We start from the raw sequence: 19,746 nt of genomic DNA on the forward strand, positions 1-19,746 counted from the left end.
GAAGTGCACCCAGAAAGATGCTCTATCTAATCCTATCCCTCCCTGATCAGTCGGTTTACAAGCTTTCTCGCACTTGTGTGAAATGTTAATGTGGAAGGGGGATACTGTGGCTCCAGTCCCTGCTGACATTTTCAATGCATTTCCCAGGCCTGTTTTTCCATCCTGCAGTGTAAAATTAATTTTGGCAAAATCTTGAGTGAATTAAACTGAAACAGAGTGATCTCTTTGCTCAACTCATATTTGCTGTCTGCCTGATTTATGTTGAAAAGAGGCACTTGGGCATGCCAATTATCCTGTCTTTTATTTGCCTTGTGCATTGAGCCTTTGGCTACTAGAATTAAACTGGAAAATGCAATTAAAAGCATTAGCTGTAGCAAACATACCACAAAATATCATTATATGCTTGACAATGTTCTCCTTCATATTGTTAATCCCTGCAGATCTACCTGTGCTATTAGATTTCATATATGGATTTTATTTTTCTCAAAAGACTACATTAATTGGAATGAGCAAGTTGCATGTCTAATTACATAAGGAAAGAAAAGGAAGATGTCACCGTACTGGAAAACCTCACCTGGCTTTTCTTGGTGAGTATGGTCTGAACTTGAACTTAGCAAACATTGTTCAAACTTTAAAACATTTGCAGCAACCTAGACAATGGTTTTAGATGAACAAGTGCTTGGCTTGGTGTATCATGGAAATTATTGCGTGTAAACAAAGTTGTCTTCAATGTGATGAAAAATACAGAGGTGAAGCTCAGGTGATGGTGACCTGGGCAGATCCTTCCTACCTACACACCTCAGCAGGGAGCACAGGCTTGTGAGCCACGCTGGTGACATCCTCCGAGGAACAAACTTAGGTAAGGGTGTACAAATGTCCCTCACTCCTCATTCCCAAACTAAAATAAATGATCCAAGGAAAGCAAAATTCTTACACAGAACGTAGTTACAGTACATTGGAAAGCCGGGGAATACACTGCTGTTGAACACAGCACTCAGATTCCTGTGGTTATTTCCCTGTGAACATATTTTGGAAAATAAAAAAAGATCAAAAAGCCTGAAATGGTATTAACCATGCAAACTCGGGTTGCTTGCCTTGGCATTAAGTATGAGAGTCCAAGAATACCTAGTGCTAGTGCCTCTAAAAACACGGAGTTTTATGACCTTCTTTATGGTGAGAATATATATTAGAGTCATATGCATTGCTCACAAAACACTTCTCAAATATGTCTCTTAAACTCTGGTAGAAACACACCATTGCAAAAGAAACTTGTTCCCTCTATTGCAAAGGCCTCACAGAAATCCCTGTCACCCTCAGTTTAAACCTTCTCTCTACCTGTGACTGCCACCAGGAAAGTGTTTCCACAGAAAACAAATGTCTACAGCTCAAAGAGGTACATGTAGGAGAGATAAAAGGATAAGAAAGAAATACGAATTTGGAGAAGTCAAGCTCTGTGGTGACATATCTGCATCTCCAGTTAGGTGATGAAGGATAAATAGGCTGGCACCTCTGCAGAGTTAAAACAGATCAGGCTGGAAAAAGGTGACTTTTTAATTAGCCAGGGCCTGCATTTCCAGCCCTGCATGCTGTGCTGCATGCAAACCTGTTAAATGCCTGGTACATCAAATCCCAACAGTAACAAAAAGCTGAAATTACAAGCATAAAGTGGAAGAACAGTGTTCCTAAGAATGGTAGCGTCAGCAGTGGCGGTATCTCTGACCGTGGGTTGTTTGACTGCGATGTTTTACCCCTTGCTAGCCCTGATAAGGGTTGTAAAAGGCAGGCAACCAGGCAACTTTGCCCAGCTGGACTCATTTCACTTAATGATTATCGCTCAAGGTGGATCAGAGGGAAAACCTAAATGAAACTTTCTATGCTCAGGGGAAACGAGACTTCAGGTAGATAGGATACTTTAAAGCACATAAAAGTACTCCTTTCCTTAATTGTAAGGGATTTCGTTTTGGCTGGTGAAATTCGGGTACCTCCAGCAAGGTTTTGCTAAGGAGCAAAACTATCCTGACTTGCACCAGTTCCTAACATTTCCCAAGATTTCTTTTTAACGGCTTTGTAAGAGTGATGCTGACCTTTTGTTTATGACGCCTCCAGCAGGGCACGGCAGCTCAGGCTGAGCCAGAAAACAAGCAGGGTATTCCGGGCCAACCTCCTTCCTTATTACTTATGAGCAGCAGACTTGTTTAATATTTGAAGTGCTCTTTACTGAAAGCACACTGGCTCGTTTCTTTTCAAACATTTCAGGGAAACAAACCGAGTGGTGGGGCGGAGCAGAGAAGGGGCAGCAGTTCCGCATTCATCTTTCCTTGGCTGATGAATTTATTGAAGCACCAAGTCTGAAAGTTTTGACCTTACCTGTGTTGCAGTTGGCGTGTTCGAAAGACTCTAGTAAAATCCTATTTATGCCCTGTTTGTTTGTTCAGTTACTGCTGTCCTTGCTCTGGTGTCAGAGGCTCCTTCACGGGCACATTAGATGAAGCAATTATAAATGCGTGAGCAAAAGTTTTAGAATCCAAGTTAGCTGTGTTCCTACTCCAACCTCACAGTGACAAAGCTGTGGGTGCCCACAGTCCCTTACGGCTGGGGCAGTGGTGACCCGCTGCTGGGGTGTTGGGGCTCCCTCTCCACCAGTCACGGGCCCAGAGCTCCTTGGGGCAACGTAGGTGGCTTGGTTGGCCACAGCAGACTGTAGCTAAGTCCTAAACCACCAATATGTCAGTAAACTAATTTCTGCCTCACTAATAGCTGAGTCTCCTCAGCTGCTCTGAGCAGCACAGTATTTTCAGAGGACTCTCCACGCTCCCAAGCCTGCAGCAGCTTGGGTATTGTCAAGAAAATAGCAAACCTGCTCAGTCAGTGCAAGTGCCAGCTCATGACAGTATGTTTATGTACTGAAGTCCTTACTTGAATAAATACTGCTGACATTCTGGTGAACTGGTGGATCGTGCGATGCCTTGCACAAGCAGGCTGTAGAAATCATATAGTTTAAGTGAAACACATGCTGTTGGGTGCCGGGCTAGTTGTGTGTCCTGGCCTTTGGCTGCTCCATCTCCATTTGGGAGCACAAGAGGGGCTCCTCAGGCTGAAAACTAGCTGTTTTGATTGAATTCACAATCTTTTCCGGCAAGCCTAAATGAGTAAACGCCCTCATTGTTTTGCCTCATGGTTTATGAAGAGCTGGCACCCATCCAGCACTTTTCAGGAGGGAAGAGAGAAGTGACCCAAGTGGTGGAATTCCCCACAGCGCTACCTGGGAATCAACAGCGCCCTGCCCTGCAGAGAGCTGGCTCTGCTCATGGGAGAGCTGCTGCTGCTGCTGCCAGGGCTAGTGGAGGCATGAAAGTTCAGCCCAGCTGATCTCCAACCCCTGCTGGTTTTGTTGCTTTTTAAACTTTCCTCTCTTCCCTCAAGTGCTCTTCTTCCTACGCAGTAAAGATCCCCTGGCTCCTGAGACGTTAGGAAAAGGATGACCTATTAACAGAAAAAGCACCTTCTGCTTCAACTTGTTTTGCATCTGGAGAATAAGTGACTGCAAAATCCTGGCACATATTAGCTTTTAATGATTCTTGTGTCCTCATTGATTTGAAAGTTGAAAGATAGTTGGTTTTGCTTCCAGCTCCAGCTCTGAAACTGAGGTTGGGTCAGGCTGAGTTGCTTGGATGCCTGCAAGTGAAGTTTGGTTACTCCTGTCACCAAAGACAAAGAGGTGCTGAGTTAACCCTGCTGCCCTTAACTGATTACAGGTTAGTAAATAAGTCTGTTAAGGAAGTTCTATGAGGAAGAACACCCAGCTGTGTAGGTTCTGCTGGGTTAATATGCAAACAGTAAATGACTTTTCACAGCCCAGGAGATATTGTTCTGGGCAGGCACAGGAGAGGTGCCCGGGTAAGAATAAACTCTACTCAGGATAAAGTTGCATTTCAAAGTGACACTGAAAAGTGAGTTAAAATCGGGATTTACATTTTGAAATAAAGGGTCAAAGGGATGGGATGAGTAGCTGATATAAGTAAGTTTATGCATCTACCTCAAGGTGACAGGTTAGCAGACCCTCTCAGAGCTTGCTTAAACTCAGACACTCCCTTGGAAACTCCATCAGGTGAGAAGATCACAAGTCTAAGAAATCAAGATGATCACACTCATCATGCCCATAGTATATTTTAGTTTGACTAAAGGGACCATTATAAACCTACAGTCAGCCTATAATCCTTAATGAAACAGTTCTAGGTTTGTACTATTGCAACATACTATTATATACTAACAAACTATTGCACACATATGTATTTGTGGGTGTACAGATACATGTACACACATCTAGTTTATAATAAGTGGTTCCTTAGTGGGTGCTTAACAATATGCATTGACTCAGGCTAAAAGCTTCTGTTTTACCAGCTTCACTGTATCGCTCATGGTGAGCCATGCAGTTCCATAGGCCATTTCCACATCTGTAGTCTTTGGTTTTCTTGATTCTGCTGTGGAGTTGGACATCACCCAGCAAAGTCTATGTCAGTGTCCCAAGAGAGTCCTTACATACAATATGCCCCACCTGTATGCTAACCACTCTGGGGTTTAACATTAAATACAAATCCACAGTGTGATATCTGATTAATCACCTGAAATCTGAGCAGATCACACAGGACCTGAACTAAGCAGCTGGCTTAGCACTAAGCTGTGCTCAACACCAGGCTCAGACTGTGCCTCCAATGCACTGCGGTGACAGGAAAGTAACAAACAGTATCTTCCCTCCCTCGACTGTCCACACAGATGACCAGAAGCAGGATCTGAAATGGAATGGTATGGTGTTTTGAGAGTCTGGTAAGCTCTGTTCCACTTTTGCAGAGGAAACAGTGATGAAAAATAGGAATGCAAATGGAAATACAGCCCCAGCACTGGGCGCAGCCCGTGACCCCTTGCACTCAGCCTCTCCGACTGCAGCAGGGAGGTGAGATGGCATTTCTGACTCCTGCCTTTGTATGCTTTTCAGCATGGAATTTTTTTGGGGAGGAAAAAAACCTTCTTGTAAGTAGATACAGTCATACTAAATGTATGCTGCTGCTTTGCTGCACCTTTCTTACTCTGCAGTGCTTCACAGCCCACGGCACATTTGCATGGCAGGGATGGAAGCACTGGAGCAGACGATGTAACGGCAGCTAATGCAGTGAGGGGTGTGTGCATGTGCCTGGATGCTGAAAAACATCAAAGGTAACTCATCTGATCGCTAAAATAACCCAAACCTCAACTGCTGACTATGCCAAGTAACACTGACTCCCGTGGGCCCCCGAGCAGAGGGGCTCTTGGAAAGGGCCTCTCCTCCTCCCAGCATCAGGAGCAGGGTGTACAACCCTGTAAAAATCACCTTTTTCTTACAATGAGTTGTCTCGTGTACCACTAAAAGAGCGGGGATGCCATGGCACAAGGGCAGAAATAGTCTCATTTCTCCAGGTATTCCCCTTGGAAGTTGAAATGAAACCATTTCCAGGGGTGCTCGCAGCCCTCCACAGATTTCTGAGGATGTTGCTGTGCCTCCCTGCATTCCTCACTGACAAAGCCAGATGTATATGAAGGCAATGGGGATAGTCCTGAAGAGACAAGCCCTCCACCACCACCTGGCCATGCCCTCTGCACGGCGAGGCAGCCTTCCCCTCGCTACACTCCTCCACTCTTTCAAATCTGCAGACTAGAAACATGCACAGGCACCTACAGCAAGACCTGAATAACTGCACACACCCCAACCGGTTTGCAGAATCTGAACTAATAGCAGCTAGATCGGCTGAAAAAAAATCCTTATGGTGTGCCAAGGACTCAAAGTGATTCATGCTGAGGAATGGTTCTGAGGTTGTTGGGTTTTGTTTTTTTTGTGGTTTTTTGTTTTTTTTGGTTTTTTTGGTTTTTTTTTTTTTTTGCAAGAAGGCTAAGTAATTTCCCATTAGCATGCCTTGTCCGTGCGTGAATGCACAAGTCAGGGGCTGTGTTGCCACAAATGTTTTGGTGTAGCTCCTGCAGTAATGCTTTCGGTTTTATAGTGTGTTTTTAGAAACCTGCTGGACCTTTTCAAACTAGCGTTTGTTTTAAATGCTCCCTCTGCTGGCTACAGTGCGAGTTATTGTATTTTAATTAAAAACCTGAGACTAAAATCCTATTGGAATGAAATTACTAGATTAACAGTAAAAATTCTCTTTCTTTATCCCTCCACCATTCTCTGAATTCTACATCTCGATGGCACTGTGTGTACTGCACCTGCCCTGATATCGGCACAGTGTTTGTGGGAGAGGTAGTTTTCTGTAACACCTATTATTATTGTTGTTTTAAATCTCTATAGACAAAATAGATTCCTTTAACAAATTCCACCTTTCCTATATCCCTAGACTGTCTTGTGACAGGAAGTGCTGTGGTTTGTGGAGATTACGCTTCAGAAAAGAACAAGTGGTTGTGATGGAAATATTTAGCGTTCTCTTGCTTATATAAAGTCAGAAAGAGTTATTTAAAATATAATTTCTGTAAAAAACAGTTTTAAAAGAGCGATTGCAGGGTTTCTTTTTTGTTTTCTTTTGCCTGTCTTCCTGTTGAACAGTTGATAAACACTTTAAAATGCTGTAGAAAATCATTGTGAAAAATTATTAAATTTATGTTAGGGATAAAACTTAAGTCTTGTATTAATGATGTGCTGCCAACTATTTAAACAGAATTTCTAAAAGAAATAAATGCCATTGATATAGCGCCAAAAAAAAGAGTGGAATTAAGAGCAAGGAGAAATGTGTGCTTCCCCGGGGAACAAAATAAAACATGGCCTAGGTCCAAAGAGTTTTCTAAGTGTGAGGCAAGGAGCAGCGCCCAGCTGGGAGGGATGCAGGTGACAGGTGGGGTTTCTGGATGCAGAGGCACCAGGCTGTGTGGGGTGGAGGGACACCTGGGTCACAGCCCCACCATGCACCCGCTGCGGCTCCAGTCCCACCAGTGAGGGTAGGAGGTGGGAAACAGGGAGCTGCAATGGGAACAGGGAATCGCAGCTCCAGCACCACTGAGGCATCCAGTGCAATCAGAGATGCACTTGGCACCAGGCTCGTCAGCCTCCAAGTGTGTCTCTCCCATGAGTTTTGATGTGTCAGCCAGCCCCAGTGGATGTCTCATACTCAACAGCACCATAGTTCTGCAAAAAATCGTGTGCTGTATCTATGGCAGATTAACACTTGAATTAAGACGCCTCGCATACTGATCTAATGCCATTTGAAGGTGCTGCTGAGGATTTTGTGGCGGACACTTTGTCAGTCCTGGGGTGGCAGCTCAGTGCAGCACAGTCGGCAGCAAGCCCTCCAGTGGGCACTGGCTGTGCATCCCCCCGCAGCAGCACCTGGCCTGTGATGATGTGCACAGCTGCACCCAGCCGTGGGAGACACGGCCCTGGCATTGCCAAGCCCCGCACAGTCAGACTTCTTACTGAATCTACAAAAACATAACTGGAAAAAAGTGTTCTATGAGTCTCAGCCTGGTTTTAATGCATTCAATTTAATGCAAGCAGGCCTATGAGTCCTGCTGACTTAAAAATAGGCTTGTAAGTCCTTTGAAGCTTTTTTCCCCAGCACTTTTTTCAGCAGGAGAAAAGCTTTATATTTTGTGAAAGTCACTGGACCCTGCTGGACAAAATGGCAAACCCCCACATTAGGATGTTTCAAAAGTAATGCTGCAATGACCACTAATAAATGAGAGAGCAGGGGAAAAAACTGGGTAACAGTTCAGAAAGAAAGAATGTGAAAGGAAGGCAAATAGGAATGAAAAAGGAACCAGGACTTTCACTGGCTAAACCAGATTTAAAACATATACATAATCTATAAACATATAAAAATGTGTTTATAGATCAGACGGAAGAACGCAAGTCTCGCTCTCTTCTTGAAAGAGAAGAACAGCACTAGTGCAGGTATTGTGTACTATTCAACACCAGCAGACGTGGTCACCATAAATCATTTGATTATGAAGTACAAGGAGGTCACCCTCACAGCCCACGGACACACAGACAAGGTTTCCTGCCTTGAAAACAACCACCTTGGCTTTGGTTCAGCATTTCTTCAGGAACTCTGAGGTCTCCCGTTTTGTGTCACCGACCTCTGCTAAGTGAAAACTCAAACTGGAAACGGACATCGGAAAATAAAACCAGTAGTCCTAGGATGAAAAGAAAAAATTACAGATATGTTTCACTTTGTTTATTTGTTCTTCGTTTTGATAGCACATCTCAATCACACTTGCTAATTAGATCTTACAAGATCTTTCCCCCTGCACAAGGAAAGAGGCAAAAAATGATCATGCATAAGACATCGAATGCATTCACATCAGTATGTTGTACTTTCGGGTTTTGAGCATCATAAATAAGAGAATATTAAATCAGCTGGTTTTGTTTAACATCATTGTTACAGTTATAGCAGCTTAAAAGGTTTAACACAGGTTAATCCACTTCTAACATTTTCATTGGAAAAAGTTTCTAAGAAAGTTTGTTAAGTGATTAAAAAAATAGAGGCCCAAACACTACAAAACAATGTTTTAAAGATAAAGCATTTCTTTTTAGTTTGTAGGGCTTAAAACTCACAATGGCCTTTCTGCTTAGGTCAGGGATGCGATTTTGGAATTACTTGCATGAAGGTTAGGAAATTCAACTTATTTGTGATTTTTATGACCATGAAACATCTTTAAATGGGTTTGGGTTTTCAGAAACGCCGAACGCCCATGCTTTAAGAGGTCCTAAGCTAGGGAGACAAAACCTTCATTTATTCCTGTGAATATTGGCCAAAACACTGGAGACCTGCTAATATAGTTCTGAGGTCTATGGCAGTAGGACACAAATGACTATAGGTTCTGTGAGTTTTGGGTTTGTGGGGTTTTTTTTTTAAGCTTACATTGGAATGCTTTGATGGCCATTAGGAACAAGATATTCTTGCAATGGATAAAGTCTAATTATAGGAGGGGAAAAAAAAAAAAAGCTATCTACAAAAAGTAGCTAGCCATACTCATTGATATAACGAAAAGAGAAGTAGATAAACTTCTTTTCTTTAGAAGACTGACTTTTTACTACAGACAGGTGAAATATTGTTACAAATACTTGATCTGATCCTACAGCGCGCGAAGTGCCCTAAACCGCTTTGGGAAATAACCAAGGAATGAAGGTGCTAGGTATGCCCGAGGAAACACTTCGGGAGACTAAAGGAGACACTTTAGGACTAAACACATGAACAAATCGAAGTGTTGTAACATGCATTAATCTTAATCTCTTGCTAGCAGGCATCAGCTTTCTGGAGCCCTGCCTGCCAGCCCGGATGAGCTCTCAGCTGAGTTAGTGCTCTGCTGCTGGGAGCTTGCAGCAGCTCAGCTGGAAACAACCCAAAACTTTCAACTTTGGGCTCGGGAACTGCATGCAAAGGAGAACAAAGGAAAAGTAGGAGGAAAGCTTAGTTTGGACTAACACTTACTCCAAGGTCTACACTGAATTTTAATCAAGTGTCTTGTGCAGCTATACACTAAAAGGTTTTTTTTTTTATAGCTGAAACTTAGACCTCTTTTTATATGTTATAGGATCCATCACATATCTTTGCAGCTATCACGTACTTAAACCATACAGCTGCATGACAAAAGTAGTCAAGATATTTTGACAGAACTAGCTAATACTGTAACATCTCATCCAAGCTGTGTTGCGATCTTGGATGTCATATCAAGCTGGTGATGACTTAGTAAACACATTCAGTCCAGTTATATACTTACTAGAATTTTTTGTGCCAAGACTTTAATGTGCTTCAGTGCATGAAGGAAATTTACAGCCAGCTCCATGAATATATATTCCAGCTCTCCGTTTCATTTCAGTTAAAAAACCCAGCAGCAATTATATTATAGCGTCACAGCAGATATTTCTAACTTTGCTATAAACAAATGTTGATCTAAAGCTTTGCAGACAGCTCTCAGGCAAACTTAATTATTACAGAATTTATAGCAATATTAACCACTTTTTTTCCCAGTACTACAGTTACTACTATCTTTTAAAGATGGCAGGTGGATATAAATGAGATCTTTTCTGACATGGGTTTACTCTTACAGTGGGAAAGCCAGGAAGAAGCCTGTTGTTTCAACTCAGTTTAACGATATTTTTCGACTCTAAGTCATGGTCTAAAGCCAAGTAAATGGAGCTGTTTCCATACAGTGGAAAGGATGCTGGAGCGGACCGTTCTTCAAGATTAGTAATTTGTCTTTAGAATGGACATAACTTTGGTTGCTGTCTATTTTAAGTGTAAATTGTATCTACTGAAGTTGTGTTTACGGGGGACAGGAGGAAACAGTGTTTAAATTCAGAAAAAAAGTCTGAAGTATTCTACAGTGTTAGTTGGATATCTTGTCCAAAATTTATCCTGATTCCAACTGTCACTTGGCTGCTCTAATTCCACCAAGTCTTTGTAATGATCTAAATGGAAGAACAATCTGACCACTGTTGAAAAAGCTTTGGCTTGTGACCTCCGTGTGAACCTATGCCCAGAAATGAGTTTTAGCCTGCATGACTGAGCCTACCAACATCGAGGCCTTGTCTCATTAATAGCTTTTCTTAATACATACAACCACATTAACAACATGAGGTTTCTAGGAAGCAATGATTCAGCAAAGCCATTCTCTCTTATTTATTTTTTTTTTTTTAAGAACTTTTCAGAATCCTGCCATAAGAAAAGCTCTAATGAAATTGTCTTTGTCATGATCTCCCAATGGCCAAGAAGCCTCACCTTATGGTACTTTGACAGGAGCGAGGACAGAGATGAGCTAACTGCCCAGGAGGACCCGCAGCCTAGCAGCACCACCCGCCATGGGGCACAATCCTTGGAGCCTGCTATGAGAGAAGGATGGAAAATCAAGAGCCACGGGAGCTGTTCAGTGCCTACCAGTCACCATCACATCCCTGTGCTTCACCAACACCTGTGGATTCTGTTTCACAACTCCTTTGTGAGGTAGGAAAATACCCCTCCGTCTCTTGCAGAAGAAGAAAGTGAGGCATAAGGAGATTAAGTTGTTCTCCCACAGAAAGTCTGTGGTAAAGCTGAGGATGAATTTAATCCATTAGTTTAGTCATGGGTCAACCATTCTCTCCTCTGTGCCTAGAGGCACTGGGCTTTTGACAAAACCTTTATTTCTGCAAGCCATAAGCATCCTGGGCAATATACACTGTCACAAGTGGATTTGCTTCCTTGTCCTGCTTGTCTGAATTTTACAGACTGGCTAAAACTTTTTTTGTTGTTGTTGTAGCACACCAGTGAGATCATCTTGCCTAGTGTTTTGCATTAGTCTCCAAGACAGACAAAGTTTAGCTGCAAACTTCAGATTTAAATCTTGTGTATAGATGAGAGCCCACTTCTGTTTGCTTGCTTCCCTCCTTCCAGGAAACATGAAATATAATAAACACTACAAGCACAAAATAAAAGCCAATGAACAAAACCTTCTACTATTAATTACAAACATTAGTGCAAACCACACAGCAGATTATTTTTAGTAAGCTCAGCATTTTCTGTAAGGGGGTCATACAACTGAGGCTTTAGCCAAATAAGTAGTCAGCTTTGAAGTTCGCTCACATAAGCAACCTGGATTCTGCTGCTACACATATTTTATCCCACATATTTGTATGTATGCTATAATACTTGTTATTGAAAATATATTTAGTCCTGTGATTTTATAAAATATAAATAACTAAAAGGCAATAAAGGCCAAATTCCAAAGCTGAATTACATGTTTGGCTAAGACTTGCCTGGCATCATCTTAACTGCCCAGAAGAGCTTGCTTTTATTTTTTTTTGCTTTTATTTTTTTTTAAATGTAAACGAACCATTTGTCTGCGTGTCTAAAAGCCAACACCTAAATCAATGCTTGACATTCAAATGCATGGCTCTGCTGTCAAAGATAAGAGTGCTCACACTTTCTTTGACATCAAGTGCTCACCACTGTTGAAACCTGGCTCTCATTTTTACATATTCAGATGTAGATGTAGGTGGTTGGCTTTACCTCACATCATTTGAAAACTGAGGCCTTTGTGCCTAATTAAGAGTCAAAGCTTGAAAGCTGCAGAAGTTAAGAATGCTACAGGAATGCTGATCTCCCTGCTCAACATTGTTTATGCTTGGCAGTAGTCATCTGAAAGAAGGTGGGAAGAAAAAAAAAAAAAAAGAATCAAAGTTTGAAAAAGTATTTCTCAAAATGCTTTGCTGGGCAAGGCCAATCGAGCTAGTGAATGCTGTAGTCAGTGGTGTGTAAATCCCAGCAGCTGCAGCTGAAGGGATGCAGTCAGAATTTGGAAAAGTGCACTTTTTCATTGTTTGCTCTTTAACAAGAACAGAAGCCAGAGTTGCACACCCTGTGACTTCTAGAGAGACTGTCTCTTCAGAGGTTTTCATCCAGCCATTTTATATAGCTGTTCCTGGTCTGAACGCCCGCAGAGAAATCAGTAGGCCAAATGGTGAATATCATGCAGCCATGAAAGCAGTCATCAAAGTGATCGAGCGTGACTTCCACGCCGGCGTGCTCCAAGCGCTTGGCGTACATCGCCCCGTCATCTCGCAGGACGTCGTTCTCACAGGTCAGGATGTAAGTCTTTGGCTGCAACTGCAGAGTTTCATTTTCTGCAAGGAGTGGGACTGCGCGTACATCAAGCAGCGCTGGTATCTCCCGGATGATTTCAGCCTTGCCCGTGGTTTGTATTACAGGCTTGTAGTTCTTTTTGAAGGATGAAGGCAATAGAGATGTCCAGTTCAGACGTCCTCTGAAAGAGAGAGCTTGGCCAACGTCAAGAGCAGTGTGGTTGTTGATCACCAGTGAGTGAGCCAAGTCATAATTACCGTTGAAATAATCTATCCAATAGTTGATCATGACATAACGAGGAAGGACGGGCATATTCATGTTCTGCTGATAAGAAGGTGTATTGAAGTCAAATGCCTGAAGGACTGGATAAATTAAGGCCTGCAGTTTCGGTCTGATGGTCAAATGCTCATCTTTGCTAAGCTGCGAAAAAAATACAGGACAGAACTGGGATTATAAAGAAAATAAACATTACACTACCAACCTCGAACTTCATACAAACAACCATTCCTTTGACAATTTTTAGGCTGAATTCTGCTCTTCTGCAGATAATGTTGCTCTTTTGTCTGAAATATTAGCAGCCTGAACTACTACTTCTCTTGTAAGGGTGGCCATTCAGGCAGACCCAGTACCTTGTCTCCAACAGAAATCAGTGGCAGAAATCTACTGAAGGGAGTAAGTAAAAAAGAAAAGTGTAAAGTGGCATTTCTCTAACACAGTGCCCAGTTTAACAACTGGCAACTGAGGGACTTCCTGAATCAAAGGAGCTGTTCTTGCTTTTAACAGCTCTTCATGGATTCTTCTTCCATGCGTTTATCTGTTTTTCAGCAAATGCAAATTGCTGGCATCCACAGTTTTCTCTAGCAAAGGCTCACCACGTGCAGAAGCACCTCTCTCTGTTTGACTTGGCCCTGCCGCTGCATTTGATTTGAGCCTACCAATTATACATTAGGTGCTCCCTAATTCTTTTATTGGAAAAATCAGCAAACGCTTGTTTTGCTTCATCTTCTACGTAAGATACACAGTTCTCTACCATATCTCATCTTGCTATAAAAGAATTATGCATCAGGAAAATGAATTAGGAATGCTTTTTCCAAAACATGGTACTATCAGTGTTTATCAGTCTTCAACATTGAGACTTTTAGTGTAATTGTCTCTTATTAATTTTTTCACCCTTATTCAATATTGCAGGGTTGTCATGATAATTAGTTGTCTGGACATGGTATCAGCTTTCTTATCACCAATGGTTATGGCAATACAAAAAAGCTAATAATAATATTTCACTCAACCATGAAAAATATTATTAGTTGCCCCAGGCTGCCTTTAAAATCTTTACTAGATTAAATTCAGATCACATTTAAACTGCAGATACACAAAAGAAATTTCCTTAAAATTGCAAACTGCTACAGGAAGACAATTTAACAGAGGAATTAAGCTTTATTTATTGTAATTTTTGTCCTTCATTTGTATTTGAAATAAATAAAACCATATTTTCAGAGACAAGCATCAAAAAATAGGAAGCTAAATTGCTAAATTACAAATGTGCCTCGTTACCTACTTAGAAAAATAAGTAATTCACCCAGCAAAAGGGGTGAAAAAAGTAATTTAGCTACTTGCTCTTAAAATCTGCCCCATAACAACTCATAACTGTAGTAAGACATTGCAAGCAATGTGATTCATATTGTGACTGACTCATTTTTTCTTCTGTAAAGTGACTAGCTGCTGGCTTTCTACCATTCTGTCTTTAGGGTTGGCACATCACCTTGTGATGATGCAGCACAAAGAATCTGTCAACCTATACTATACGCATCACTGAATTAGGGACTGTCGTAGTGTAACACATAACAGACACTGGGTATTACCTGCTGACACACAGCAGCTGCCAAATTTCCTCCTGCACTATCGCCAGAAATTGCAATTCGACTTGGGTCAACTGAATACTCAGCTAAGACATCAGGCTGCAAAAAATGCTTAGTAGCACGAAGAGCATCATGGAATTGCTCAGGGAAGCACACCTCTGGTACCAGCCTGTATCTACAAAGAAAAGAGATGAGACACAATTATTACCGTCAGTGTACCTCTCTTTCAGGATTAATAGGTGGTATCAGGTATTCCTTAATGGCAAATAACTATTTCATTAGGATAAATATTACAGGAAAAATATGATGTGTGTAATACTTAATCTTATAATTAATGCTCTAATTCTGAAAGATTAATATGAACCTACTAGATATGAATAATACCAAGACAGTATAAAATTATGCAGCACTTTCCTAGGATTTCCCAATAGAGGACTTCATCATACATTGTAAAAATGAATGAATATTTAAAACACCTTGGCAAGGGAGTCATTACAATTAGGCTGGTTTTGATCCAAATCCACACCATAACTAGTACAAGGGAGCGTAAGTCATACACACCCAAGAGATTTCACGGAGCCAAACACCTAAGCAGTTCCGTTTCCCAAATTTTTACCTCTGCTCAGGAGAGAATGAACCTTGCTATACCTTTGTGCCAGGAAATGAACAGTCATGAATACCAGTTTGCTTCCATGCAACAGAGTCAGTAACTCCTTTATCTCAGAGAGGAGCAGGAATATACCCATTGCACAGGTGGAGAGACTGAGGCACAGAGAAAACAATCTGCCCAGGAAGAGCCAACAGCTGAGTCCCATTCATGAGATTTTTCTCAGTTTCTAAATAACAGTACAGGAGAAGTCTGTTCATATTTACGGAATCATTTGTAATCTAAGAGTTGTTGCTAGGCCTTATGGTAAAAAGCACATCTTCTGTTTGTAGCTTTTCAAACAACAGATTTTACGTATTGTCAGTAGAGCTGAGCAAAACAAGCAAAACAAAATCCAGTTTTCTGATTCAAAACATTTTCTTCAGGATCTTAAGCTAAAAAAAGTTTCATATGCAGAATAAAATTGAAACTTCAGTTACACAAAAAGCATTTCAAACTCCAGATTTGACCTGCTTTCAGAAAGCAATCTATATATTGCATCAGCTACAAAGAATATGAAAGAGTCCTCTGGGAACTCCTTACAAAACTGCGTAACAGACTGTGCATTTATCATGAAAGCGAGATGTGCAATTAAACCAATAAGAAATCTAATTAGTCTTCACTAATTGAGTACAAACGCCTTGACTGAAAGATATAATGGCTAAGTAGAAGAGGTAAACAATAACTCAGAGAAACAGGCAGAATTATACCACCATAAATCAGAAGAGGAATAATAAGGACCTTTTCAATAGTGTGATCACCGTTCATCCAGAATAACCAACAGCTGCTTTTTTATTTTTCATTGTTTCTACTAATAAACAACAAAGTAAAAAACCAAAAGCGACCCTTTAAAGTATGCTATAAGTAGTGAATGAGTAACATCAACTCCATATAATTAAGTTGCAATTAGATCACAGAGTTTGGTATGTAATCAACTGCAGGTGGGAAACTTGAGTAGTTTTATCAAGTAATTGCGTTTGGGAAAGAAAATATTGAAGTTGACAATAAGGATGGGAAAAGTACCAATCAAGTTGGAGTCATTTAAGTAATGTAGTTAGCTAGTTGAGAGGTTTGTTTACCTTGCAATTGTTCAGGGAGTTAAAAAAAGCAGCCCTGCTTCTCTGTTGTCTGGCACCCTGGCAGTCCTCCACTCTTGAGTGGAGTACAAGGCTTAAATGAGATGACTGAAACAGCAGGAGATTGTGAAAGCAGCAGGAAACTGCCAGACTTCACGGTATATTCTGGTTAATGAGCAGGGGTAAAATGATTTCATAATTTTTATGTTGCAGACCCTTGCTCAACATGACTTAGAAACTGTGGTTTATAGACAGACTTCAGGGAAGGTGTCTATATATTTTTAATATTGTATATACAAAAATATATATTAAAAAATATACCTTGCAGCAGTGGGAGTAGCCACTGAGGATGGGAAAAGTCCCTCTTGCTACATGAGGAGGCACAGAGATTGGGTTCAGCCTTCCTTCAGGTATATGTCATGTCCAAACGTGTTTGGTTTTTTAATTAGATTATTTTTAAGTTCACAAGTATTTACAGAATCATAGGTTGGCACTTGAGTGATCTCAGGTTTTAGCTGCATTCCTTACATGCAGCTACATTCCTAACATTTGCATTTTAGTATTTGTCCAACTGAATTCAGTGCTACTTTCTTTTCCCACATTCCTGCCTTCTAAAATAATCAGAAATCCAAATGAATTTTTGATACCATTTCAATTTGTTGTCATTTTAAGGGATAAAAATATCAGACTGGCAGAGAATTATTGTCCAAGTTAAAGCCTTATATGGAAACCATTAAAAGGGAAAAGCTACAAGAACTACGTTACATATTTCTAATACCTCAAAATTACTTGATCAGTTTTAGATTACTCACTCAACTGAGACAACTACAGCATTGAGAGATTCGGCCATGATTCTGCAGAGATTGTTATAAAGGCTTGTTCCTGGAACGAAAGGACATGGTGTTAGGGACATACAAGTCCATTTATGTCAATATTTACAAAGCTATACATAAGCCTTCTCAGAAAATGTAAAGACATGGTACAAATATAAGCAAAGCAAATGAGATCAGCTTGCAATGAAGTGCCAAATACATATTGTAGCAGAAGGATCATAATTCACGCCTTGAGAAGTCCTGCAGTTTATTGCTTTCTTTCTCATCTGTTTCTTGGTGACCTGGGGCATGTCATTTCATCCACGTATCACAATTTTCTCAGTTGGGCAAAATTTAAGGTACCCAGTGACTTGGGGGCATTAGCATCCAGAGACAGTTATCACTGTATGAGTCACTGCTTGCTGTTCATTTTATTATAGTGTGTATTGCTTAGCTTCAGATGAATTTCCCTATTAATGTCAACTGAACTACTCATTTAAGGGAGGATTAATCACAGCTATCGTATTTATCAATGGACTGATTTTCTTTAATTTTATTCCTTTCCAGTTACTTAATCGCCGGTTCCTGGTATTATAAAATACACTAAGACACTAAGCATTTTCTAAAGTATCTAGTCTTAGAATTTAATATTTAGCTGTAACATTTGTGCCATCAACTTCTGCATCTGGGACTCAAGGATAGCATCTGACATAGCTGAGTTATAGTCATCTGAACAAAGCACAGTAATTTAATATAAACTTTTTGCACAACAAGAGTCACAGGCAAACTGTTACACAACAAATGAGATGGACAGGATGCTAACAAACATTCCTTAGGCAGGCCTAAGAAAACCCAACTCGAAGCATATTTCCTCTGTAGAAAGAGGGGTAAAATTTTTAACTGCTACAGGATTGCAGAACAAGGAGATTAGGATTTCCAAAGGCATGTGAAGGACATATTTGAAAATTATTTAGGAACCAAAATCTCACTTAAATCACAGTCTAAGTGGTATACACATGCATAGTCCAAATAAAATCAATATAGTGTTTGTTTTGGAACACTTCAGAAAACCCCATTAATATTCTTTTTCTATAGATGAAACCACAGAATGCATCAGGGCTGTGTGGACTTCATGTCATGGGAGCAATGGGGAAGGAAAAGGCGGAAGACTCCTATCAGATCTGGATCCTGGAGAAGCCATGAGAACCACATGCCCTTTCTCCTCCCGAGGCTTTTCTCCTCCTGTATGATGTGGAAGGATCGGTGGTTAGCTTATCGTTGTCTATAGCTGTACCTTACTTTCCCTGATGATGTTTATGGCTTCCAAGTTAACTGGACTAAATAGCATTAATTTTCAAGGTAATTTCTGCTAGTGGTGCAGTGGTCCCCTAAGGGAGGGGACCAGACCACGGGACAGTAACCCACCTCTACCCATTTCCTCTCTCACCTTGCCCACTGTCTGGGATCAGCAGCATGTATTCCCAAGTATGTGCTATTGGAGAGCCAAACACCAGCAGCTGTTAGGTGTAATGCTGGCCAGCTCACTTTTTTGCTAATTATTGCCTGAAAACAGGGCAAAACCCTTACACATAGTCCGTCCCTGGATCCTGATCACCAAGGACTGACTTTTGCGCACGACCACAGAAAATGGGGGACTGGCCCAAACAGCCCATCCAGACATCCCAGGAATTTAAACAATAAGCTATTTTGTCCCTCAGGATGTAACAAAATTAACCTTTCGGTCCTTTCACAGCTCATGTGCAGATAAGATATGCATTTCTGCAGCGTGTTCACAATACTTTCCTCCCCTCTCTTCTTAGAGCTGATCTACCAGCGTGGAGACAGTTACTACTGAATTCAGGTACATCTTAGCAAAACTATCATCCCTGGCAGGAAAAACGGCTTTTGGCTTCTCCTGTTAGGAGAAAACCAGACCAACATCCTATTTAATTACTGGCAGAGACATACTTGCACTTGCCAAGGCCCAGCCCCCTCCGTGGATGTAAACAACGCTGCGCTTGAGCCTTTCATCTCGTTTCGCAGGAGGTTCAAATACTCTGACTTCCACCCCGTCGAAAACAGCATCTGTGATGTTAATGTCTTCGGAGGAGACAGACTTCAGCTTGTCAAAAGTACAAATCAAATAATTCAGAATTATCAAGTGATGGCTGAGTCTCAGATAGTGAATCAGGTGACACTAGGAAAAAAAATAAAAAGAAGGAAAAAAGAGATTTCTGTTACTTCAGAGCATATCATACGATACCGCATTGATGTTTAATGCAACCGTCTCCAAAGGGCAAGTCCTGTATGAAAACGAATATGGATCCTTAGAATATTCACTGGAAAATGAATGACTATCAAAGACCTCTAATGTTTTTAAAGCTGTATTAAAACAAAACGCTGTCCATAAAAGATTCTCTGTTGTCAAACTATATCAAACCATGAGCACTACATGGATCAAGACAACTGTGAATGAGCACTCAGATCCTTCCATGCCTTTGAAAGACACCTCGGAAAGGAGAGGAACCTCACCAGTACATTCCACTACAGGACTGGTGACGCTCCTCAGACCGGTGCCAGCAGAGGGCAATACCACACAGGCAAAGTTTTTGTGGTGGTAAGGTATCAAAAATGCAAAGTATTTCTCTTGTTCCACCCCAAAGCTTAAATCTTTCCTCTTCTGAACTAAGAAAGTTCAAGGATTGCAAAGAAATTTGAAAACAGGAATGGTCTTAAGGGAATATAGTGGTTGTTTATTGGCCGGTC

At 41.1% G+C, this 19,746-nt stretch overlaps 1 protein-coding gene across 1 annotated transcript; it reads right to left on the reverse strand.

The window, feature by feature from the left end:
- Positions 1-10,668: 10,668 nt before the first annotated feature.
- On the reverse strand, positions 10,669-19,056 carry NCEH1 (neutral cholesterol ester hydrolase 1). The gene is made up of 4 exons (XM_026854871.1): positions 18,949-19,056; positions 16,981-17,050; positions 14,450-14,621; positions 10,669-13,010 (listed from the first exon to the last, which is right to left on the reverse strand). The coding sequence occupies exons 2-4, from the start codon at positions 17,016-17,018 to the stop codon at positions 12,393-12,395; spliced, it is 828 nt and encodes a 275-aa protein (XP_026710672.1). The 5' UTR covers positions 17,019-17,050; positions 18,949-19,056; the 3' UTR covers positions 10,669-12,392.
- Between the last annotated feature and the right edge of the window lie 690 nt (positions 19,057-19,746).

This window comes from Athene cunicularia, assembly GCF_003259725.1.
Source record: "Athene cunicularia isolate RWA chromosome 9 unlocalized genomic scaffold, athCun1 chr9_part1, whole genome shotgun sequence".
Lineage (NCBI taxonomy): Eukaryota > Metazoa > Chordata > Aves > Strigiformes > Strigidae > Athene > Athene cunicularia.